The sequence below is a fragment of the Jaculus jaculus genome, chromosome 5 (genome assembly GCF_020740685.1).
Source record: "Jaculus jaculus isolate mJacJac1 chromosome 5, mJacJac1.mat.Y.cur, whole genome shotgun sequence".
NCBI classification, from domain to species: domain Eukaryota; kingdom Metazoa; phylum Chordata; class Mammalia; order Rodentia; family Dipodidae; genus Jaculus; species Jaculus jaculus.
Window position 1 is genome coordinate 60,044,827 of NC_059106.1, and position 23,954 is coordinate 60,068,780.

General features: G+C 51.7%; 2 protein-coding genes across 3 annotated transcripts; one reads left to right on the top strand and one right to left on the bottom strand.

Moving 5' to 3' along the window:
• Positions 1-4,225: 4,225 nt before the first annotated feature.
• Positions 4,226-8,915, bottom strand: Cd164l2 (CD164 molecule like 2). 2 transcript variants are annotated; one of them, XM_045151113.1, is made up of 6 exons: positions 8,828-8,915; positions 8,260-8,427; positions 8,111-8,182; positions 7,628-7,672; positions 5,048-5,192; positions 4,226-4,548 (listed from the first exon to the last, which is right to left on the bottom strand). In XM_045151113.1, the coding sequence occupies exons 1-6, from the start codon at positions 8,913-8,915 to the stop codon at positions 4,542-4,544; spliced, it is 525 nt and encodes a 174-aa protein (XP_045007048.1). In that variant the 3' UTR covers positions 4,226-4,541. The 2 variants fall into 2 exon arrangements, with proteins under 2 accessions (XP_045007048.1, XP_045007049.1); XM_045151114.1 differs by lacking the exon at positions 4,226-4,548 and having other exon boundaries at positions 5,044-5,192.
• Positions 8,916-20,668: 11,753 nt separating this feature from the next.
• On the top strand, positions 20,669-23,668 carry Gpr3 (G protein-coupled receptor 3). Its single transcript, XM_004671235.2, has 2 exons — positions 20,669-20,738; positions 21,825-23,668. Exon 2 carries the CDS (start codon positions 21,830-21,832, stop codon positions 22,823-22,825), a length of 996 nt encoding a protein of 331 aa, XP_004671292.1. The 5' UTR covers positions 20,669-20,738; positions 21,825-21,829; the 3' UTR covers positions 22,826-23,668.
• Positions 23,669-23,954: the final 286 nt, after the last annotated feature.

Here is a 23,954-nt window from a genome sequence, read left to right on the forward strand (position 1 = left end):
ACCCTTAGAAAAGAGGCTACATGCCACAGCAGGAGCACTTGAGGCCTTAGAAACAGTTGTTAATACGCCAATCCAGTGGTGGCCGGTGCGGCAGGCCTGGAGGCGGCTGTGAGATCAGCCTGAGCAGGAGGGCCTCAGGGAGCAGTGGAGAAGGGGAGGGATGAACTCACTCATTCATTCTGTGTGCTCTTCCATGGACCTACTGTATGCTGGGCCCATGCTGGCGGGGTAGGGAGGCCTGAGGTACAAAGAAGTTTCTAGGGGAAGTTCTTAGAAGAGGCTGAATTTGTCTACAAGATGTTCCCCTGAGATAAATGTTCTGACTAGGCATCTAGAGGTCTGTCTCACTCAAGCCCCCCCACACTCCCACACTCCCACAGCTGTGACAAGGTCTGTGGGTGAGCCTGTCTATGGCTGTTTATGAGTCAATGTGGAAATGACCCCAGAAGCCATTGGTAGGATTCAGGCAAATAAATGACCATCTGGACAGGTCATAGCATGGATTTGATCTCTAAGGAGGGGGATGTTTCAGGACAGCATGTAGCATGAACCCACTTAACGCTATAAAAATGCTAAATATGGGGCTGGAGAGATGGCTTAGGGGTTAAGGCACTTGCCTGTGAAGCCTCAGAACCCATGTTATACTCTCCAGGTCCCATGTAAGCCAGACACAGAAAGTGATGCAAGCGTGCAAGGTCGCACATGTGCACAAGGTGGTGCACACATCTGGAGCTTGGTTGCAGTGGCTGGAGGCCCTGGCGTGCCAGTTCTCTCTCTCTCTTGCTCTCACTGTCTCACATAAAAAGGAGGGGGTGCTGGAGGGATGGCTTAGGGGTTAAGGCATTTGCCTACAAAGCCAAAGGACCCAGGTTTGATTCTCCAGGACCCACGTTAGCCAGATGCACAGGGGGTGCATGCATCTAGAGTTTGTTTGCAATGACTGGAGGCCCTGGTGTGCTCATTCTCTCTCTCTCTCTCTCTCTCTCTCTCTCTCTCTCTCTGTCAAATAAATAAAGAAAGCAATATATATTATATATATATTTAAAAGGCCAGTCTTTGGGGCTTGCCTCAAAAAAAAAAAAAAAAAAAGCTAAATATGTGCGTGCATGTTGTAAAGTCAGATACTGGTAACTGCAGTTATTTCTGGCAAGAGACAAGGGGAAGGAGTGATTCTCTTTTGCTTTATTAATTACTTTTTGTTTTGTTTTGTTTTTTTGAGGTAGGGGTTTGCTCTATCCCAAACTGATCTGGAATTCACTATGTAGTCTCAGGGTGGCCTTGAACTCATGGCATTTCTCCTAACTGCCTCCCAAATGCTGGGATTAAAGGCATGTACCACCACCACGCTAGGCTTATTTACTATTTATTTATTTATTTTATTGGCTTGAGAGATGGCTTAGCGGTTAAGGAGTTTGCCTGCAAAGCTAAAGGATCCCGGTTTGATTCTCTAGGACCCACATAGCCAGATGCACAAGGGGGTGCATGCTTCTGGAATTCGTTTGCAGTGGCTAGAGGCTCTGATGTGACCATTCTCTCCCTCTCTCTCTTTTTCCCTCCCTCCCTCTCTCTGTCTCTAATAAATAAGTAAATAAATATATTTTATATTATATTATTTTATTTATTTGAGAGACAGAAAGAGGCAAACAGAGAGAATGGGTGCACTAGGGCCTTTAGCGACTGCAAATGAACTCTAAGAGCATGCAATACCATGTGTAGCTGGCTAACATGGGTCCTGAGGAATTGAACCTGGGTCCTGGGTCCTTTGGCTTTGCAGGCAAATGCCTTAACCGCTAAACCATTCCTGCAGCCCTTATTTTGTTTTTGAGACAAGGTCTCACTCTACATCCCACACTGGCCTAGAACTCACTCTGTAGCCCAGGCTGGCCTTGAATTCAAGGCCGTCTTCCTGCCTCAGTCTCCTGACTGCTAGGATTACAGGCACATATCATGTATGCATGTATGTATGTACATACATGTGTATGAATTTTGTTTTTTCAAGGTAGGATCTCACTCTAGCTGAGTCTGACCTAGAACCACTATGTAGTCTCAGGGTAGCCTTGAACTCACAGTGATCCTCCTACCACTGCCTCCCAAGTGCTGGGATTAAAGGTGTGCACTACCAAGCTAGGCATATCTTTGTTTTTTTTGAGGTAGGGTCTCGCTCTAGCCCAGACTGACCTGGAACTCTGTAGTCTCAGGGTGGCCACAAACTCATGGCGATCCTCCTACCTCTGTCTCCTAAGCACTAGGATTAATGGTGTGTGCCACCTTGTCTGGCTGCATATCTTTGTGTTTATGAGACAAGGTTTCACATAGTTGAGGCTGGGCTTGAACTCTTTATCCTCCTGCCTGTCCTCCTAAGTGTTCAGATTACAAGTGCGGATAGTCACACCTGCCCAGTTCTCACTCTCTATGTAAACTTTTACTTCACAGTTGTTTTTATTTCCCATATAGGCATTTGCAACTTAAAAAAATATTTTATTGATTTATTTGACAGAAAGAGGTAGAGAGAGAAAATGGGTGTGCCAAGGCCTCCAGATGCATGTACCACCTTGTGCTTACATGGATATTGTGGAATTGAACCTGGGACCTTTGACTTTCTAGGCAAGCACCTTAACCGCTAAGCCATTCCTTCAGCCCCATTTGTTACTTTATTAATTTTTTTTTTTTTCGAGGTAGAGTCTCACTCTAGCTCAGGCTGACCTGGAATTCACTATGTAGTCTCAGGGTGGTCTCGAGCTCATGGTGATCCTCCTACCTCTGCCTCCCAAGTGCTGGGATTAAAGGCATGCGCCACCACACCTGGCTAGCATTGCTAATTTTTTTTTGTTTTTTGTTTGTTTTTTTCGAGGTAGGGTCTCACTCTAGCCCAGGCTGACCTGGAATTCACTATGGAGTCTCAGGGTGGCCTAAAACTCATGGTGATCCTCCTATCTCTGCCTCCCAAGTGCTGGGATTAAAGGCGTGCGCCGCCATGCCTGGCTAGCATTACTACTTTTGAAAGAAAAATCATTTAATAAAGGAGGGCAGGCCATATTGGGGGAGTGGTGTTTGTGAGGATGGAGGTGAGGTTTTGGGGTGGGAGAGAGACCTGAGGGGGTGGTCTATGGATAGAAAAGTGAGCCCTAAGGCCTAGGAGCAGCTGGAACCACCTGCGGCCCCCGGGGTTACTGTAGCCAAAGAACCCCCAGGGAAGACAGGATGGAGGAGGTTGAATAGCTGGGCAGGTGACTGGTGCTTTGGAGCAGGACAAATAGCGTCTGTGCACCTGATCTAAAGAGATCGAGGCTGTTGTCCCACTTTACAGACCAGGAAACTAAGAACAAGAGCTATGAGATGACTGGCTTGAGTTGGCACAGGGCAGGTGGCTTACTCAGGCTGAGCTCTCAGCTCCCTGGCACAGGTGAGATCAAATGCATTAATAAAAACCCAGCCCCAGGCTAGGTGGTAAGTGACCAGGCTCTGGGCAATGTTGGGGAAAGACTTCTGACCATGACAGTCTCAAGCATTCGTCCTTGGTATTAGGATAGAGACCTAATTTTAGGGGCTGAGAGAGCCTGGAGAAGCTTCCAGGATCAGGATGATCCTACTATCTCAGCCTCTCAAGTGCTGGGATTGACCTTAGCCCATTTCTGTTTGTTTTGAGACAGGGTGAAAGGCTGGCTTTGAACTCACTGTGTGGCTGAGGCCAGCCTTGAACTCCTGATCCTCCTGCCTCTACCTCCCATGTGCTAGGATTACAGACATGTGCTACCATGTGCAGCTGTCAGCTTGAATTTTTTTCTTTTTTCTAAGTAGCATTTCGCTCTAGCCCAGGCTGACCTGGAATTCACTATGTAGTCTCAGGGTGGTCTTGAACTCAAGATGATCCTCCTGCCTCTGCCTCCTGAGTGCTGGGACTTTAAAGGTGTGTACCACCATGCCTAGTGAAAATATTTAATTAATTAATTTATTTATTTTCAGGTTTTGTTTTTTTTTTCAAGGCATCACTCTAGCTCAGGCCATCCTGGAACTCTCTGCAGTCCCAGGCTGGCCTTGAACTCACAGTGATCTTCCTACCTCTACATCTTGAGTGCTGGGATCAAAGGTGTGTGCCACCATGCCTAGCTTGAAAATGTTTTAAAGGGAGACCACAACTAGACTGAATTTCTGCTAAAGAGAGGACACCATCTCCTCACCTACTTACTCCACACATAGCCCAAGACATGTGACAGGAAGCACAGTGTGGAAAGGAATTCTTTATTTGGGGGCACACCCCAGGCTGGGTTGGTAGGGGGAGGCAGTAGACCTCAGATACCAGGCCGGGGGCCCAGTTGACTGGATGACCCGTGAGGTTGAAGGCTGGTAACTCAGCTGCAGGTGCCAGACCCAGGACAGGAGAGGACGCCAGCCATCGGCGCTGGGCCTGCCTGGCACCCTGTGCCCACAGGGACCAGGAACTGGTGGCCAAAGTTTGTCCCACCCCCAGTGCCCACAAGGCAGCCAAGCGGGCAACCTCTGAGTCCTCCTTCCCTTCCGGGTGGAGTCCAGGCCCATGGGAGTCAGATTCTGTGGAGGCCAGACAGAAGACACTCAGGGGGTGAGGGCCCCCCACTCCCTAGAGAGCAGGCAGAACTGGGAGAGCAAACACTTTAATGCAGCCTGTGCGAGCCGCCCCCAGCACACGGCAGGCACCCAGGAACCTTGCCCAGCCCCCGCCTCAGAGTCAAGCACACTGTGCCCACGGCCCCAGCGGACCAAGGGCCGGCCAGGGCTGTCACCTACTGGTTCTCTTCCCTGCTGGCAGCATGAGGGAATAAAGACACCAGGGCTCAGCAGGGCTCTCAGACACTGAGCCCTGACAGCTGAGTCCTGGGTTGCCACCCCCCACCCCAACATCTGACCCAGACAGCCCCCACTGGAAGGAAAAAAAGAAGGGGTGAGGCATCCGCAGTGGACGCTGGAAAAGGGTCATTATCCTTAGCTGCCCTTGGAAAAGATAGATAGTTCCCTGGCAAGACAGAGTGGAAAAGGCAACTGGGACCCTGCTGCTAACCCAGTTACTCACAGTGTCTGGTAAGTGCTGTCCTTGGCCTTGAGGAAACGCAGCACGAAGAAGGCTGTTGCCTGCAGACTCAGCACTAGCACCACACCCCCGATGAAGCTGGCCCCATCAAATCCGGGGCTGTGGGCTTCGGGAACAAGGGGGCTCTCTGCAGGGCGATGCAAGGCAGAGGTCATAGCAGGCTACTGTGGACCAGGATCCCAGCCCCAACCCACAAGGGGCAGAGGACCTAGTCTTGAACATGGAGCCTAGACTACCAGACTCCAAAATCCAGTTCAGGGCTGGGGGATGTAGCTTAGTGTAGAGGACTTGTCTAGTGAGACCTAGCACCACAGACTCAACTAAACTGAAAGTCCGGAGTCAGGCGTGGTGGCGCACGCCGTTCACCTCAGCGCTCTGGAGACACAGGTAGGAGGATTGCTGTGAGTTTGAGACTACGTAGTGAATTTCAGGTCAGCCTGGGTTACAGCGAGACCCTACCTCGAAAAAACAAAAATAGATGTCCAGGGCTGAAGAGATGGCTTAGTGGTTAAGGCAAGTTTGCCTGCAAAGCCAAAGGACCTTGATTCATTTCCCCAGGACCCCACATAAGCCAGATGCACAAGGGGGCACATGCAACTAGAGCTTGCAGTGGCTGGAGGCCCTGGCGTGCCCATTCTCTCTCCCTCTTTCTCTCTGTCTGCCTCTCTCTCTCAAATAAATAAAAAACAAATAAAAATATTTTAATAAAAGCCAGACTGGGCATGGTGGTGCATGCCTTTAATCCCAGCACTCGGGAGGTAAAGGTGGAGGATCACCATGAGTTCGAGGCCAGCCTGAGATTGCATGGTAAATTCCAGGTCAGCCTAGGCCAGAGTGAGTGAGACCCTACCTGGAAAAATCAAAAAAAAAAAAAAAAAAAAAGATAGCTGGGCATGGTGACACATGCCTTAATACCAACACTTGGGAGGGAGAGGCAGGAGGATTGTGATGAGTTCGAGGCCACCCTGAGACTTCATAATGAATTCCAGGCCAGCCTGGGCTAGACTAAGACCCTACCTCAAAAAACCAAAATAAATAAATAAATAAGTAAAAATGTCCACCACAGATCCTGCAAGCAGCAGGAAGCACCAAGCAGAAAGGTTAGTGGAAAGGGCAGTGCTGGCAAGCCGGGCCCTGCTCCTGAGTGGCTCTGCGGCTTTATGTCACACACACCCTTTATGGGCCTTCTGTTCACATAGACTCAATGCGTAAATAGGACCAGCTAGGGACTGCTCAGTCCCCCTGCATCCTCCCTGACCTTCACTAACCCACGAATGTGAGGATGGACCCAGTACCCAGCAGCCCCTTTCATCTGAGGGTGCAGGACTCAGTGTAGATGAAATGATACGGTCCCTTCTCAGGACTCCGAAACCTGGAGCCCACCCTGGTAGAAGAGGGAACAGAGGCCCGGGGCCAGTACCCTACTGAACAGAATAGGTACGTAGAGACTCACAGGCAGGACAGAGCAGGACCTCCTGGGTTCCCCTGACCTCTTCCTCCGTGCCCTTCTTTTTCTTTTTTTATTTTTAGGTAGGGTTTCACTGTAGCCCTGGCTGGCCTGGAATTCCCTATGTTGTTTCAGGCTGGCCTCGAACTCACAGCAATCCTCCTACCTCTGACTCCCGAGTAAAGGTGTGCGCCACCACACCTGGCTTCCTTCGCCCTTCTGAGGGACAGCTTTAGAGCCACAGTGGTGAGTCTAAGCCTGGGCGGCTCCCAGCTGTGCCAGGTTACCCACCAGGGATTTGATTTCAGGCTCTGGGCCAGGTGCCCAGGGAAGGGCAGCGCTGGTGGGTGGAAGATGGTTCTGGGACAGTGGACAGGGGCTCAGTGGAAAGGACCCAACTGGGCGCAAGGTCCCCTCCCAGAGGACAGAGGTTCTAGGACAGTGGGTCTCGGAACATAAAGAGGGAAGGAGGACCCTGGCTGCAGCTCAGGAGAGCTCAGAGAAGGGGAAGGGGCGGGGGAAGGGGGGTAGAGGACAGAAAGGGAAGAGATGAGCTGCACGCAGAGGCCGAGGACCTGGGGCTCAGGCCCAGGGAGCTGAGCCATCAATAATTCAGCCTCTGAGATCAGTTTGCGGCTTTAATTAACCAAGAGCCTCTTCAGCCATCCTGGCCAAGTTTGGTGACCTCTGGGCCCTGAGGAGGAGTGGGAACCCGGGATGGGTGGGATTCTTGGGGACGTGCTTTGGGAACTGCACGTTGTACCAGTGATGACGACATCTCTTAGCAACTGAAGCCACACCTCCTCAGACCCAAGCCCAGGTCCAGAGGGGTCAAAGGGGGGAGGGGGAATCCCAGAACTGGTACTGGGAGTAGGAACAGGACTTGCCATTTCCTGACCACTCTCAATGCGTCACACACCGGAATGGGGGGGGGGGGGCGTAACACAGCCTCATAAACCGCAGCTGTGGAGCAGGTATTAATCAGCCCATCTTACAGATGTGGAAAGAGGCTTGGGGTGGAAGCGGGGATGGGTGAACTCGGAGCGCTGAGGCTACAGACCACAGCGATGAGCACCTCTGTCTTCCCCTGCTGCCCCACTCCCCCAGAAGCCTACCTGTTGTGACGGTCTTCGGTTCATGGGTGGGATGGTGGTGGGCAGCTGAGAGATGAGACAGGGCGTCTGTGATAAAACATCCCCTTCCCATCTCTCATCAGGACCCCAGCCCGGGTCAGCAGCTGGACTCCCACTCCGGCCAAGCCCCCGTCCCAGCTCCAGTCTCAGTCACCCCTCCCAGCTTCTCTCCATCTCTACCTACAGGACGCCACCCCCACCGGGAAGTCTCCCTCCATTCCCTTCCGGACTGCCGAAGCCCTCAGTGTGCGTCCCATTAGCGGAAGCACCAGTGCCCCCCAGCCCCTCCTCACATCTGGACCAACTTCCAAGTGCCACGGGGCCCCAGAGAGAAAGGGACATCCCTGCAAACTAAAGGTGGAACTGAAACTGGACCCGAGACGTTCTCAAGTGTGCTGCCCTCCGAGAGAAGCTGGAGAGACCCGAGCCCCTCTCTCCACATCGGCTTGGAGGGAACTACCTTACCTGGGCACGACTCTGAGCTGTTGTACACAGGGCAGCTCTCCTTGGCCACCTCGGCTTGGGCCACACAGTATCCTGGTGGGAAGAAGGTTTGAGGAGAGGGCTCAGAGCTGCGGGGCACTGGACTTGGGGAGGGGCCAGCCCCATCATACCCGGCTCCTCGGGCCCGCATTGTTGCCAGACGCAGGTGGAGAGGTTGTGCGCTCTGTCCCCCTCCACACAGCGCTCACAGTGCTCCAGCTGTTTGCAGCCCCTTTGGGTAGCAGGCCAGATGTTGAGGCGAATCAAGGCTCCTCGCCCAAAGCCTCGAGCTCCTTTACCTGGGGAGCGGGGTGGAAGTGGGATGGGGTGGGGGTCAATGCCTGGCCCCTACCCTACGGTTGAGGTTCTCACTCTTCTACAAATCGAGCCGAGCCCTGGATTAGAACTCTAGATCTAGCCTCATCCCTTGCATACACCTGAGGTCCCCGGGGCCTCCTCCAGATACGCCTAGGTCCCCCAGCCCTCACCTGGGAAATATATATACATACACATACACACACACACACACACACACACACACACACACTTGGACCGGCCACACAGGGTCCCTTTTCCCTCCCACCTCCGGAGCCCTGCACACAGCGAGAAAGTCCCCTCCCCCAAGCCCGATGAGCCCGAGGCGGCGGCTGAGTGCGGGTCACTCCGTCTGCCCGCGCGTGGACCCCTCGCTAGAGTTACCAGCCGCAGCGAGCTGGGCACACAGCAGCAGGCAGCAGCAGCCGCCGCAGACCGCCACCCGCCAGGCGCGGGGTCCCGGGGCGGCCATGGGCGCGGGGGCGGGGACTGGGGCGTCAGAGGACCGCTGGTGGGGGCGCGTCCCCGCTGCACTCTGCTCGCCCGAGCCGGGGACAGCCAGACCTGGGCGACGGGGGCGTGGCGCCTCAAAACATCCAGGTGCGCTAGGCTCTCTGGTTGGGCAGAGCCGGTGGAGGCAGGGCTAGGAAAGGGGCGTGGTCATGTCGGTCAGTCTGGGGCGGGGCTTGGGCAAAAGGGGCGGGGTTCAAGACTAAGTGCAGCCAAGTGCCTGAGTGGCCCCCAACTCCCAGCTTCATTTGTTTACCCGCTAAAGAGAAGAGACTTGAAGGTGTTTGTTTTTGTTTTTGTTTTAGTTTTAAAAGCTATTTTGTTTTTTTGCAAGCAGAGAAATACAGAGAGAGAGAAGAGAGAGACAGTATTGGGTGCGCCAGGGCCTCTTGCCAGTGCAAATGAACTCCAGATGCATGCGCCACTTTGTGCCTCTGGCTTTACATGGGCATTAGGGAATTGAATCTGGGATGTGAGGCGTTGCAGGCGAATGCCTTAACTGCTGAGCCATCTCTCCAGCCTGTTTTTTTTTTTTTAATATTTTATTTTTATTTATTTATTTGACAGAGAAAGAGGGGAAGAGAGAGAATAAATGAGACACCAGGGCCTCCAGCCACTGCAAACAAACACCAGACGCGTGCACCCCCTTGTGCATCTGGCTAACGTAGGTCCTGGGGAATTGAACCTGGATCCTTTGGATTTGCAGGCAAACACCTTAACCACTAAGCCATCCCTCCAGTCCCCCCCTTTTAATCTGGTACTGGGGATTGAACCTAGGGACATTTATTTGTTTGTTTATTTGAGAGAGAGTGAGAATGGGCCTCTAGCCACTGCAAATAAACTCCAGATGCATGTACCACCAAGTACATTTGGCTTACATGGGTTTTGGGGAGTCAAACCTAGGATCTTAGGCTCTGCAGGCAAGCACTTTAACCACTAAGCCATCTCTTCAGCCCAGAACTTTTTAACAATTTTTATTTATTTACTTATTGGAGGGGGAGGGGGAGAAAGAGGCAGATAGAATGGGCACACCAGGACCTCCAGCCACTGCAAACATATTCTAGATGTATACACCACCTTGTGCATTTAGCTTACATGGATCCTGGGGAATTGAACCTGGGTTCTTAGGCTTCGCAAGCAAGCACCTTAACTGCTAAGCTATCTCCCCAGCTGGGAACTTTTTTCTTTTTTCTTTTTTTGGTTTTCCAAGGTAGGCTGACCTGGAATTCACTATGGAGTCTCAGGGTGGCCTAGAACTCACAGTGATCCTCCTACCTCTGCCTCCCGAGTGCTGGATTAAAGGCGTGCGCCACCACGCCCGGCTGTTGTTTGTTTTTTTCATGGTTGGTTCTCACTCTACTCCAGACTGACCTGGAATTCACTATGTTGTCTCAGGCTGGCCTTGAACTCAAGGCCATCATCCTACCTCTCTGCCTCTATGTATCATTCCACTTTTAGTATATATGCTGCCAAAGTGAGCACCTACCTCCCTCTCGTGTTGGGACTAAAGGCATGCACCACCACACCCTGAATGACTTTTTTTTTTTTTTAATTTTCCGGTCGTGGGGGCACACGCCTTTAATCCCAGCACTCGGGAGGCAGAGGTAGGAGGATTGTCATGAGTTCGAGGCCACCCTGAGACTCCATAGTGAATTCCAGGTCAGCTTGGGCTATTGTGAGACCCTACCTCGAAAAAAACAAAAAAAAAAAATTATTTATAGCTGGGCATAGTGGTGCACACCTTTAATCCCAGAACTCGGGAGGCAGAGGTAGCAGGACTGTCGTGAGTTTGAGGCCACCCTGAGACTCCGTAGTGAATTCCAGGTCAGCATGAGCTAGAGTGAACCCCTACCTTAAAACAACAACAACAACAACAAAATTATTTGAGAGAGAGACAGACAGAGGGAGACACAGAGAGATTATGGGCATGCTAGGGCCTCCAGCCACTGCAAATGAATTCCACATGCATGCACCACTTTTTTTTGGTTGTGAGGTAGAGTCTCACTCTAGCCCAGGCTGACATGGAACTCACTGTGTAGTCTCAGGCTGGCCTGGAACTTATAGTGATCCTCCTACCTCTGCCTCCCAAGAACTGGAATTAAAGACGTGCACCACCACGCCCAGCTTTTTAGCCCTGCTTCACATGTGAGGCTTAGAAAAGGCGAGTGACCAGTCTGAAGTCAGAGTGGCAAGATCAGGACTTGAAATCACTTTCTTGCCCTCAGGACTTGGCTCGGGTCATGTCTTACAGTGTGCACACTCACTCCCTTTGAAGGCCGTAGCGAACCCTCACCGCTGTCCGTGTTCAACTGCTGTGTTCCCTCTTGGCTTCACCCACTGAGCCCACTCCCTTCGGCCTTAGGCTAACCACACCCTCTGGTCAAGTCGTGGGTCATGCTATTACTAGGTCACTGGGCCTTTTGCAATCTTCCTCAAGGTCTCTCTTCTGCCTCGGGACTAGTTTCTTTTAGCCTTCTCCCTCTGCAGTCACTTCTCAGGTCTCTTAAGGGGAACCTCTTTCATCCTCTTACCCCTACCAAATTCTTCTTAATCCATGGTGGCCAGTTTAGTCTTGAACCTTAGTCTAACCTCTTCTGGGATCATCTTGGCCATTCCTCTGCCATCGAGCTTATTTAAAAGCTAGCAAGGTAGGGAGGGTTAATCCAAAGTAAGATGTTATGAATAAGCCGTATGGAAACCTATGTTTTTTTTGGATAATAGCACACCCAGGAGCCGTAGATTGTTCCTAGAAAAATTTCAGTGCTGGAGATGGGGTACCTTCCAGTGAGCTGTTGGACAGAGAGGTCCCAGATGCCCCCTAAAAATGACAGACCATTGCCAAGGTTCTTGGATTCCCACCAGGAATAGATAGTAAGACCCTATTGCTGAAGACCCCACATTCCTGGGCTGCAAGGTCACTGAGAAATCTTGCTGGAGCTGAGCTGAAAACCTTTCCCCTGTAGACCAGCTGACATAAAGCTGGAAAAGCTATGCTGCATGCAGCCCTGTCACCTCCTCCCTCCAAGAAGATAGCCCAGTGCCCCTCTCCTTGCCTACGTCCTAGCTCTTCTCTCTCCTCCTCCACCCCACATTCCATTTGCCTAGGTAAGTAATTCTTCAAGCCACCACTGAGAAGGGTCCTTGGAAAAACCAAGCCAGATCCTATCAGGCTCTGCTTAAACCCTCTGCTAAGTGTCTTCCAGCTCATGGTTTTCCACCACCCACCAGTTTCTCCTTTTCAACCTCACTGGGTTCAAACTATCCCTCCCCCCCGCGAGCATTCAGCTCTTCTGTTCATTTTGCATCCTCTCTGCTTGGCTCACTCTTCCCCTCTTTGGGGACACTGCACTTGTGTGCCCTGTCCTTGAAACTCAGATGTTCTCTTTCTGAGTGACTCCTTCCACGACCTCCCTACTGAAAAGCCATCTCCTGGTTACTTCTGCGTCCTGGCACCTGCTTTCCTTTGGAGCATGTCGCCAATGTATAATTAATTGCCCATTTGTTTCCTGGTCTGCAAGCTCCACAGAGACAGGAGACAGGCCTGTCTTCTTCCTTAGCAACCTCTCTGCACAGCGTTGGGGGGAAGTAGATGTTCATTGGCCATGCTGGACCCTGTCATGACTGTTCATGTAGTTGCGTGTCCAGCTCACTGGTCTGTGAGACCCTCACAGGCTACCTACTTGATTTCATACTAAGCACCTCACTATAGATTTTTTTTAAAATTTTTATTTATTTATTTGAGAGCAACAGACACAGAGAGAAAGACAGATAGAGGGAGAGAGAGGGAATGGGCGTGCCAGGGCTTCCAGCCTCTGCAAACGAACTCCAGATGCATGCGCCCCCCTGTGCATCTGGCTAACGTGGGACCTGGGGAACCGAGCCTCGAACTGGGGTCCTTAGGCTTCACAGGCAAGTGCTTAACTGCTAAGCCATCTCTCCAGCCCCTCACTGTAGATTTTTTATTTCTCTTTATTCAAGTGAAAAGTTCCTTGAAGGCAGCAGGGTTTGTTGTGGTTGACTTCAGTAATCTCTGTGCCTAACAGATAGTAGATACCCAGTAAATATATGCTAAGGTTAGGAATGTGGCCAGACCATTAGCATCTACTGAAACTCAAGGCTGGGGATTGCTGTTGAATATTGGCTGAATGAATGAACCTATACAAAAAATATAAGTTCAGCCCGGTATAGTGGTACTAGAGTGAGACCCTGCCTCGAAACAAACAAACAAGGGCCAGAGAGATGGTTTAGCAGTTAAGGCACATGCCTGTCAAGCCTGAGGACCCAAGTTCAATTCTCCAGGTCCCACGTAAGCCCAATGCCCATGGTGGCGCATGCACCTGGAGTCCATTTGTAGTGGCTAAAGACCCTGGAGTGCCCATTCTCTCTATCCGTCTCCCTTTCTCTGTCTCTAATAAATAAATAAAAATTTTAAAAAAATCTTTAAAAACAAACAAACAACCGGGTGTGGAGATGCACGCCTTTAATCCCAGCACTTGGGAGGCAGAGGTAGGAGGATCACCACCCTGAGACTACATAGAGAATTCCAGGTCAGCCTGGACTAGAAGCAAGGACCTACCTCAAAAAAACAAAAACAATAATGAAGATGTGGCACATTTATACAATGGAGTTCTACTCAGCAGTAAAGAAAAATGAAGTTATGAAATTTGCAGAAAAATGGATGGACCTGGAAAGTATTATACTAAGTGAGGTAACCCAGGCCCAGAAAGCCAAGTGCCACATGTTCTCTCTCATATGTGGATCCTAGCTACAGATGATTGGGCTTCTGCGTGAGAATGAAAATAATTAGTAGCAGAGGCCAGTAAGTTAAAAAGGAGACATAAAGGGAAGAGAAAGGAAGGGAGGAGGGTACTTAATAGGTTGATATTGTATATATGTAAGTACAATGATTGTGATGGGTAGGTAATATGATGGAGAATGGAATTTCAAAGCGGAAAGCATGGGGGGTGGGGAGGGAGGGAATTACCATGGGATTTTTTTAATAATCATGGAAAATGCTAATAAAAACATTAAAAAAAAACAAAAACAAAAACAAACAACAACAACAAAAAGCATTCAAATGTGCACATCGTGTGTGTTTTGACTGGGCATGGTATCTCATGCCCTTAATCGTAGCACTCAGAAAGCTAAGAGGCAAGAGGTTCCACTGTGAGTTCAAGGCTAGCCTGAACAAGAGTGAGGTCCAGGTCAGCCTGGACTGGCTGGAGTGAGACCCTGCTTTGGAAAAACAAACAAACAAACAAAAAAAGAACTGGAGAGATGGTTCACTGGCTAAAAGCACTTGCTTGCAAAGCCTGACAGCCTCAGTTCAATTCCCCAGTCCCATGTAAGCCAGATGCACAAAGTGGCACATGCATCTAGAGTTCATTGCAATGGCTAGAGGCCCTGGCACGTCCATTCATTCTCTCTCTTTCTGCCCTTGCAAGGAAATAAATAAATGCAAGTGCTTAGGTTGGGGAGATGGCACACTGGTTAAGGGCATCTGTTGCTTAAACATGAAGTCCTCTCAGGTTGGAGACTGCGAAATTCAACTCCCTAATACCCACGTAAAAGATTTAGTGTTGGGCTGGAGAGATGGCTTAGCCATTAAGGCATTTGCCAGCAAATAAATATACATTAACAAAAACAAAAAATGAGCATGATGTCACACACTTTTAATCCCAGCACTGTGGAGGCAGAGATAGGAGGATTGCCAAGAGTTCAAGGCCACTCTGAGACTACTGAGTGAATTCCAGGTCCGCTTGGGCTAGAGCAAGACCCTACCCCGAAAACAAAACAAAACAAAAAGCCAAACATGGTGTTGCACACCTTTAATCCCAGCACTGGGGAGGCAGAGGTAGGAGGATCACTGCGAGTTCAAGGACATCCTGAGACTATATAGTGAATTGTAGGTCAACCTGGGCTAGAACAAGACTCCACCTTGAAAAGCAAAAACAAACAAACAAAAAAAAAGTAAGGAAAGAAGTTTCTTTGGGCTGCTGAGATTGTAGCTCATTGGCAAGAGGGCTTACCTCACACACAAGTAAACCCTGGTTTCAAATGGACGTGGTGTCACACATCTGTAATCCCAGAACTCAGGCGGTAGAGGTAAGAAGGAGCAGCAGTTTAAGATCATCTTTGGCAACATGAGAGTTCTAGGCCAGCCTGGGCTACATGAGACCCTGTTTCAAAAAAGTGGGGGGGCTGGAGAGATAGCGGTTAAGCGCTTGCCTGTGAAGCCTAGGGACCCCGGTTCGAGGCTCGGTTCCCCAGGTCCCACGTTAGCCAGATGCACAAGGGGGAGCACACGTCTGGAGTTTGTTTGCAGAGGCTGGAAGCCCTGGTGCGCCCATTCTCTCTCCCCCCCTCTATCTGTCTTTCTCTCTGTGTCTGTCACTCTCAAATAAATAAATAAAAAATATTAAAAAAAAAAAAGTGGGGGCAAGGTGGGTGTGGTGGTTCATGCCTTTAATCCCAGCACTTGGGAGGCAAAGGTAGGAGAATTGCTGTGAGTTCAAGGCCACCTGAGACTACATAGTGAATTCCATGTCAGCCTGAGCTACAGTGAGACTCTACCTCAAACCCCCCCCAAAAAAAAAATCAAGAGAAAGAAGAAAACGTGGGGTCTGAGGAGATGATGGCTCATTGGTTAAAGGCACTTGTTTGCAAAGTCTGGGGGACCAGGTTCAATTCCCTAGAAATCACGTAGAAACAGATGCAAAGTGGGATACGGCACCTGCATCTGGAGTTAATTTACAGCAGCAAGAAACTTTGCCACACACACGTAAACATACACACTCATGTAAATATATATGAATTCACCTGAATGGAAGAGCTCACAGCCATCTGGTGGCCATCCGAGGAACTGCATATTTGTCAGCACTTGTGGACCACTCCAGCCCCTTCTAGGGGGCGCGCCATCTAGGCTAGAGTGAAAGACAGGGCACAGCTGGGTCTGCCTTCAAATAGCAATTTTGCCATTTATTGTGTGACTTGGGATTTCTGCGGGATTATCATGAAATGTGGACCTGCCATTCACTCGGCAGGCAGGGCTCTAGTCCTGCATCCAGCTCTGGGTGAGAACTAATGCACCGTGTGTCGTGGTCAGGAGGAAGTTGGGGGGCGGGGGTAGAAGCAAAGGGCTTGAGGAAGGGCTGCCATTTCCTCCAGAGAGGAGAAAGAGGAGGTCTTGGAAAGGAGGGAGGCCATATATGAAGGGTCTGGTGGCTCACACTTGGGAGGCTGAGGCAGGATTGTCTCGAGTTTGAGGCCAGCCTTAACAAACAACACACACACACTGTTGATTGTCCTGTTGAGACGAGCAACTTTCTTTTGTCTTTTTTTTTTTTTTTAGTTTTTTTAGAGGGAGGGTCTCACTCTAGCTCAAGCTGACCTGAAATTCACTCTGTAGCCTCAGGGTGACCTCGAAGTAACAGTGATCCTCCTACCTCTGCCTCCAGTGGAGTGCTGGGATTAAAAGCATTTACCACCACATCCAGCTCTCTTTTCCTCCCCACCGCCCCCTGGGCTGCAGGATTGCCTCAGCAGTTGAGGCATTTGGCCTGCAAGGCCAAAGGACCCTGGTTTGATTCCCCAGGACCCACATTAGCCAGATGCACAAGGGGGCGCATGCATCTGGAGTTCTTTTGCAGTGGCTGGAGGCCCTGGCATACCCATTCTCTTTCTCTCTCCTTCTTTCTCTGTCTGAAGGAACTTTTCTATTTTTATTTATTTATTTGAGAGCAACAGACAGAGACAAAGGAGAGCGAGAAAGAGAGAGAAAGAGAATGGGCACGCCAGGGCCTCCAGCGACTGCAAAAGAGCTCCAGATGCATGCACCCCCTTGTGCATCTGACTAACGTGGGTCCTGGGGAATTGAGTCTTGAGCCAAGATCCTTAGGCTTCACAGGCAAGCACTTAACCACTAAACCATCTCTCCAACCCAAAACAAAATAGCTTGTAAAAAGTTTTTTTTCCAATATTTTATTTATTTGAGAGAGAGAGAGAGACAGAGGGAAAAACAGGCTCTGAGACAGTAAGTATGGGCACACCAGGGCCTCCTGCCACTGCAAATAAACTCCAGATGCATGTGCTACTTTGTGCTCCTGGCTTTACATGGCTACTAGGGAATCAAACCTGGCCCTGCAGGCTTTGCAAGCCATTGCCTTTGACTACCTCCCCAACCCCTTTTCTTTTCTCTTTTTTTCTTTTTCCTTGAGACAGGGTCTCAAGAAGCCCAAGATGACCATGAACTCGCTTTATAGCTGAGGATGACCTGAACTCTTGGACCTCCTGCTTTTACCTTGTAAATTCTGGGATTATAGTTGTATACCACCATGCCCAGCCCAGCAAGAGTCTCTCTCATATGTTACTTTCACACTAGCCTCCAAGCACCCTGCTCCTTTCTCTGGGGTCAGAGCTCTGTTGGGACCCAGCATGGGTGGGGGAGGGGGAGATGAATGAATACCGGAGTCTTAGGTTGCAGCTGCCCTTGTCCTTTCTCTGAACACTCCCACCACGCTCACTACTGCTGCCCTCCTTGTGTTTTCCTGGCTGCTCTTGCTTAGTTCACCATTCAACCAACAAGTAATTTTAATTTAATTTATTTTTTTAAATTTTTTTGTTTATTTTTATTTATTTATTTGAGAGCGACAGACAGAGAGAGAGCGAGGAGAGTGGGTGTGCCAGGGCTTCTAGCCACTGCAAACGAACTCCAGACACGTGTGCCCCTTGTGCATCTGGCTTACGTGGGTCCTGGGGAATCGAGCCTCGAACCAGGGTCCTTAGGTTTCACAGGCAAGCGCCATCTCTCCAGCCCAAATATTTTTTTGATTTGTTTCACTCTAGTCCAGGCTGACCTGGAATTCACTATGTAGTCTCAGGGTGGCCTCAGACTCACAGCGATCCTCCTACCTCTGCTTCCAAGTGAGTGCTGGAACTAAAGGTGTGCGCCACCACACATGACCTCCAACCAACAATTTCTGTTGAACACCACCACGTGCCAGGCGTTGCCTCCAGTTAAAACAAAATGTAGTCACTGCTCTCGTTCACAGTCTAGTGGAGCTGATACATAGCAAATAGAAATAAAAGAACACAAATAAGTATATTTGTGGAGAGATGGCTTCGCAGGTAAGGCACATGCCTGCGAAGCCTAAGGACCCAGGTTTGATTCTCCAGGTCCCATGTAAGCCAGATGCACATGGTGGCACATGCATCTGGAGTTTGTTTGCAGTGGCTACAGGCCCTGCCGCGCCCATTCTCCCTCTCTGTGTCTCTAATAAATAAATAAATAAAAATAAAATCTTTTTTTTTTTTTTTAAAGTTCTTTAAAAAACAACAGAGAAGCTGGGAATGGTGGCACACTCCTTTAGGGGGCTAAGGCTGGAGGATTTCTGTAAATTTGGGGACAGCCTATAGCTACAGAGTTCCATGTTAGCCTGGATTAAAGTGAGACCCTGCCTTAAAAAAAAAAAAAAAGAAAAGAAAGAAAGTAAGAAAGCAAGCAAGCAAGCAAGCCGGATGTGGTGGCACACACCTTTAATCCCAGCACTCAGGAGGCAGAGGTAGGAGGATTGCTGTGAGTTTGAGGCCACCCTGAGACTACATAGTGAATTCCAGGTCAGCCTGGACTAGAGCGAGACAAAAAATACCCCCAAAAAAAGAAAGGAAGGAAGGAAGGGAGGGAGGGAGAGAGGGAAAGGAAGGAAGGAAGGAAGGAAGAAAAGAAAAGAAAAGAAAAGAAAAGAAAAGAAAAGAAAAGAAAAGAAAAGAAAAGCAAGCAAACGAACATGGAACAAGGGGAAGAGTGTGATAGGGAGGAGAGTGGCCCAGCAGCCTGGATGCTTTTAGTCTGGTCTTTCAAGGGCATAGTTCCTTCAGTTACTGTTCATTCTTTGCTTTCTGCCCTAGTCCTTCAGCTACCCCATGCCCACCTGGGCCTGCCTCCCTGGTGTCCTCCATTGACCAAACACACCAGTGACATCCACTGAGTGTGGCAGTGGCAGGACCACTCCCAACAGTCCTGAGGTAGGTACTAATGTCATCCCTATCGTGAAGGTGAGAAAAGAGGCACAGAGCGCGCGAGGAACTCCCCAAAGTCACAAAGCTAAGAAATGGAGGAATTGGGGTTTACATCTAGTCTGCTCTTGATTTCTACCTGCTCAGTACTTCACACTCGCCACATTCAACGGGAAACGTGCCATGCTCTCCAGCCGAGATCCTCTGCCCGTTGTTGCCTGTCTCTTGCCATTCTCTCTGCCTCACACCCAAACCTGCCCAGGGGACACTGAGCAACCTTGGGGGCCGCAGTGGTGCGAGCGCGGGGAGAGAAGACTGAGGGAGCCCTAGATCTTGACTCCTCCAACCCTAACCTTATCCCTCCCTCCATCAGCCTCCTAACAGACGATGATTCCAGAGAGGATCAAAACGACAGAAGCACGAGGGGCTGCTGCTCTTCCCCCCAAACTGGCTCCTCGGGTCAAATCCGCTGGGCTGATTCCCCAGGGACGGGGCAGGCAGGGTGAGCGGAGAGGAAGCTCCCAGTCGCATCCAGCAGGGTGCCCAAGCTGGGAAGCTCAGAGGGGCCGCCGGAGGATGGAGCTGCCAGGTCTTCTGCTTCCAAGTTCTTCCCGGCTCCCGGGCTCCTGCTGCTTCGGGGAAGTGACCCCCCGCCCCCCACTGGCTTTCCAGATCCTTGAATAAATAATTCAGGTTTTGAAGTCTTGCCAGGCGCACCCTCCCGGGCTGTGAGCGCGCTATTGGGCCCACATGAGTGACGTCACCCAGCTCCTCATCTCAGGGGCCCCAGCATCACGGGACCTGTCCAGGCAGCAACTTACCTGCCAGGTCACCGCCCCCCTCAAAGACCCCCTACCCTGTTCCCCTCCTAAGTCACTCGGGGTCTTTCATTCCAGAACTTTGCAGCCCTCCTTCAGCTCTGTCACTCAGCTTTACTTCACCACTTGACAGACAGGGTCATGGTGACCTGAAGTCCCTTCAGCGGGACACTCCACCTTCTAAGCCTCACCACACCTCTGCCACCCACCGGGGTGGGGTGGGGGACTCCCGAACTCCATCGTGCTGCAGGGTCACACTGACACCGCTACGACTGCCACCCCAACCCTCTCCCCACCCCCGAGGAACGCTACCCTCCTCTGCCATAAGCGTCCCACAGCCACCATCCCCCACGATCCTGTCACCATGCTCATACCGTCACAGCCACCCACGTCCCTCGTGCTCTGTCGCTGTCACCTCAGGGCCCTATCTTAAGTCCCCCCCCATCATCCTCATCGCGGACGCCCCCCATTCGGCTCCATCACTCGGTCTCTACCACCCCATCGCCTAACACAGTCTATCTGGGTCCCCTTTTCTGCTCCCCCACATCCCCTTTGCAACCTTCCAGAGACGTCTCCCAGACTCCCCCCATCCTCCCATTTCCCCCGCCCCATCCCCGGCCGGCAGAGGGCGCCGCGTCAAGGACAGCTCGGGCCGTCTGGGGAGAGGGGGCGGGCCCGCGGCCACGGTCTCTTTTTATGAATGGGGGAGCGGGCGGCGCGAGCCTTCATTACTATGCCCCGCAACACGCGCTGCGCTCCAGCGCGCCGCGCCCATTGGCCGAGCGGGCCTCTGACGTCACTGGATCCGGCGGCCGGGGGCGGGGCGGGGCGGGGTGAGTCACGCCGCTTCTCCCGCGGCCGCGGGGGCTTCTCGGGGTCCCAGGCACACACCTTGCTCTTACCAGGACCCGAGCGCCACCTCCCCGCGGCCCGGCTGCACCCAGTTCTGAGCGGTGAGTAGCAAAAGAGGGGTGAGGGAGGACGGTGGTGTGTGCTTCTACCGCAGGGTACCCAGAAGTCCGGGAGGGCAACGCTGGACGCTGGATGCTGGATGGAGCACCGGGCTAGAGGAAAGCTCCTTGCAGGCTGGCCCCAGGGCTGGAGGTCGAAGCTGGGATTCTGGGTGACCAAGCGGTGCCCCTAAGTGTTCGGGTACCGGAGTGGCCAGTTGGGGTGACATGACGAAGGATGAGCTGCATTCTTGCGGGCACCAAGGCCCTAAAGGGTCGGACGGTCATCTGAGGTTGGGCCTGCAGCAGGCAGCTAGGGTAGGAAACCCAGGCGTCCGAGCAGCAGGATGAGTGTCTGATTTAGAGACTCAGCTATATCCAGGCAGGAGGTGGAGTCAGGCCCAAGATCCAGGTGTCCGGGCAGGAGGAGGGATCTGACTCAGGGATCCAGGCTTCCAGTAGGGGGGTGTCTGCTGCCCTGACCCAGGTGTTAGGCAGAAAAAGGGGGCCTGTCAAGGGACGGAAGTCTGCAAGAGAGTGTAAGGGAGCTCAGTTCCCAGGTGTTACCCCAGGAATGTTGGGTGGAGGGCTGTCTGGAGCTTCCTGCCTTTTCCCTGGGGGCGGAGCCTGGAAGAACTGGCAGGGCTTGGAATCGTGAGGGGTCCAGGAGCCTCAGAAACCTAGTCATCCTCTCTGCTGGGAGGGGAGCTGAGCTGTCTTTCTTCCCTCCCCCAACCTTAGACCTTTTTAGGGCATACCTTGGATCCTGTGGGTTCCCGATCAATATGATAAGCCTTGATCTGCTTCTCTGGTCACACGTGGGAAAGAGATCTGTAGGGCTCCAAGGATTAGAAGGGAGGGTGAAGACCCAGAACAGACCAGGAAAAGGCACCCCTGCTTAGAGGCCTCGAGGCATCAGAGAGGACAGTGGTATGCAAGCAATAACCTCAGAGTATGAATTTGGGGTAGAGGTGGGGCAAAACTTCATTGGCACCCCAGCAGCCATCCTAACAGGCACCTCACCTCCTCCAGGTACCTCCTGCCAGGACCCAGCTCTGCCAGTATCTCACCGGGACCTTTCTCCTGCAGGTACCATGATGTGGGGTGTAGGCAGATCCCTGGCCTGGCTCTCAGGTGGCCCAGGCAACTTGAACGTGAGCAGCAGTGTGGACCCAGTGGAGGGGCCCACAGGCCCAGCTGCTCTGCTACCCTCTCCTAGGGCCTGGGACGTCGTGCTGTGCATCTCAGGAACCCTGGTGTCCTGCGAGAACGCGCTGGTGGTGGCCATCATCGTGGGAACTCCCGCCTTCCGGGCCCCCATGTTCTTGCTGGTGGGCAGCCTGGCGGTGGCAGACCTTCTGGCAGGCCTGGGCCTGATTCTGCACTTTGCCGCCGTCTTCTGCATCGGCTCGGACGAGATGAGCCTGGTGCTCGTTGGCGTGATGGCGCTGGCCTTTACTGCCAGCATCGGCAGCCTGCTGGCCATCACTGTCGACCGCTACCTTTCCCTCTACAATGCCCTCACCTACTACTCAGAGACAACAGTGACTCGGACCTACGTGATGCTGGCTCTGGTGTGGGGAGGTGCCCTGGGTCTGGGGCTGCTGCCCGTGCTGGCCTGGAACTGCCTGGACGAGCTGACCACGTGCGGCGTGGTGTATCCACTCTCCAAGAACCATCTGGTGGTCCTGGCCATCGCCTTCTTCATGGTGTTTGGCATCATGCTGCAGCTCTACGCCCAGATCTGCCGCATTGTCTGCCGCCATGCCCAACAGATTGCCCTCCAACGACACCTGCTGCCTGCCTCTCACTATGTGGCCACCCGCAAGGGCATCGCCACACTGGCCGTGGTGCTTGGCGCCTTTGCCGCCTGCTGGTTGCCCTTCACCGTCTACTGCCTGTTGGGTGATATCCACTCCCCACCTCTCTATACCTATCTCACCCTGCTCCCTGCCACCTACAACTCTATGATCAACCCCATCATCTATGCCTTCCGCAACCAAGACGTGCAGAAGGTGCTGTGGGCCATGTGCTGCTGCTGTTCCTCTTCTAAGATCCCCTTCCGGTCCCGCTCGCCCAGCGACGTCTAGTTACATCCCGGTGACCCTTCAGTCCTGACCACTACAGAATTCCAGAACGTTAGGTCCTCCAGGGCTTAGTTCCAAACCTTTCAGCTCCACACCCCTTAGGCCCAGCTGGTTCTGGAGTTCTAGGACATTGGGTGTTTCAGGATCCCTGTAGGGACCCAGCTGGCTCCATGGTTCTAGAATGTTCCAGGTGGTCAGGGTTCCACTCAGAAATGTTTCACAGCCCAGGTGGCTTGTAATTTCAGAATGCTGGTAATTTTACAGTGCCATTCCAAGTCCTAGATCTTTCCTCTTCCTGAAACTTGACCTTGGCCATGTCACTTTACTTTTGAATTTCTGAGCTCCAGAGCTCAAGAGGTTAGTCAGGAAAAATATTTATCTACATATGTCTGCACATATAAAGAAAAGAGAGTATATTATTTATTTATTTATATAAATTTTATTTATGGGTGGCAAGGAAAAAATACCCACACCTTGAAATCTAGGCCATACCAGGGTATCCCCAGCCCCTAAACCCCCATTTCTGACCTCAGTTCCTGGAGGGGAAAAATGGAGAAAGAGAAACCACGTATTTTGTTATTATTTTTGCTTATTTTTTATCAGAGAGATCATAGAAACCAGAGCCTTCTCCCCAGGCCCGGCCTCCCAGGGTTTGCAGGGGGGAACACACCAGCCTCTGGTTTTTTATTTTTTTAAGAAGCCATCACCTGAGCAACCGCGAATTCCTCTGCGCTGGGGCCCGGCTACCCTCTGGTGGCCATTTCGGGGAACTGCAACCCGGCGAGGCAGTCGGGACTAGAAAACGCATTCCCTACTCTTATCTATTCCAGCCTGGTTTCCAGCGCCAGGGCCATGGCCTGGGGGCCAGGCCTTCCCCTGAGGTGCCCTAGAGGAGGCGGGGTAAAAGCCAACACCCCACTCCTCTGCCAACCGGGGTATGGCTCCCAGTGCATCCCTTGTACCTGTCTCCAACCCTACTCAATAAAAAATGATTTTGTGATAAGTGTGTGTGTGTGTGTGTGTGTGTGTGTGTAAGAGAGAGACCTGTAGTCAGGCTAGGCTGGAGGGGCCTGTGATGAATCTGGAGACACTTGGGGGGGGCACTGGAAACATGTTGTGGAGTGTGGCTGAC

Coding starts and splice junctions, on each gene's coding strand:
- Cd164l2 (XM_045151113.1), bottom strand. CDS start 8,915: ATGGCCGCCCCGGGACCCCGCGCCTGGCGGGTGGCGGTCTGCGGCGGC. Junction 8,183..8,259: donor ATGCGGGCCCGAGGAGCCGG/GTATGATGGGGC, acceptor TCTTCCCACCAG/GATACTGTGTGGCCCAAGCC. Junction 5,193..7,627: donor ACCGAAGACCGTCACAACAG/GTAGGCTTCTGG, acceptor ATCGCCCTGCAG/AGAGCCCCCTTGTTCCCGAA.
- Gpr3 (XM_004671235.2), top strand. CDS start 21,830: ATGATGTGGGGTGTAGGCAGATCCCTGGCCTGGCTCTCAGGTGGCCCA.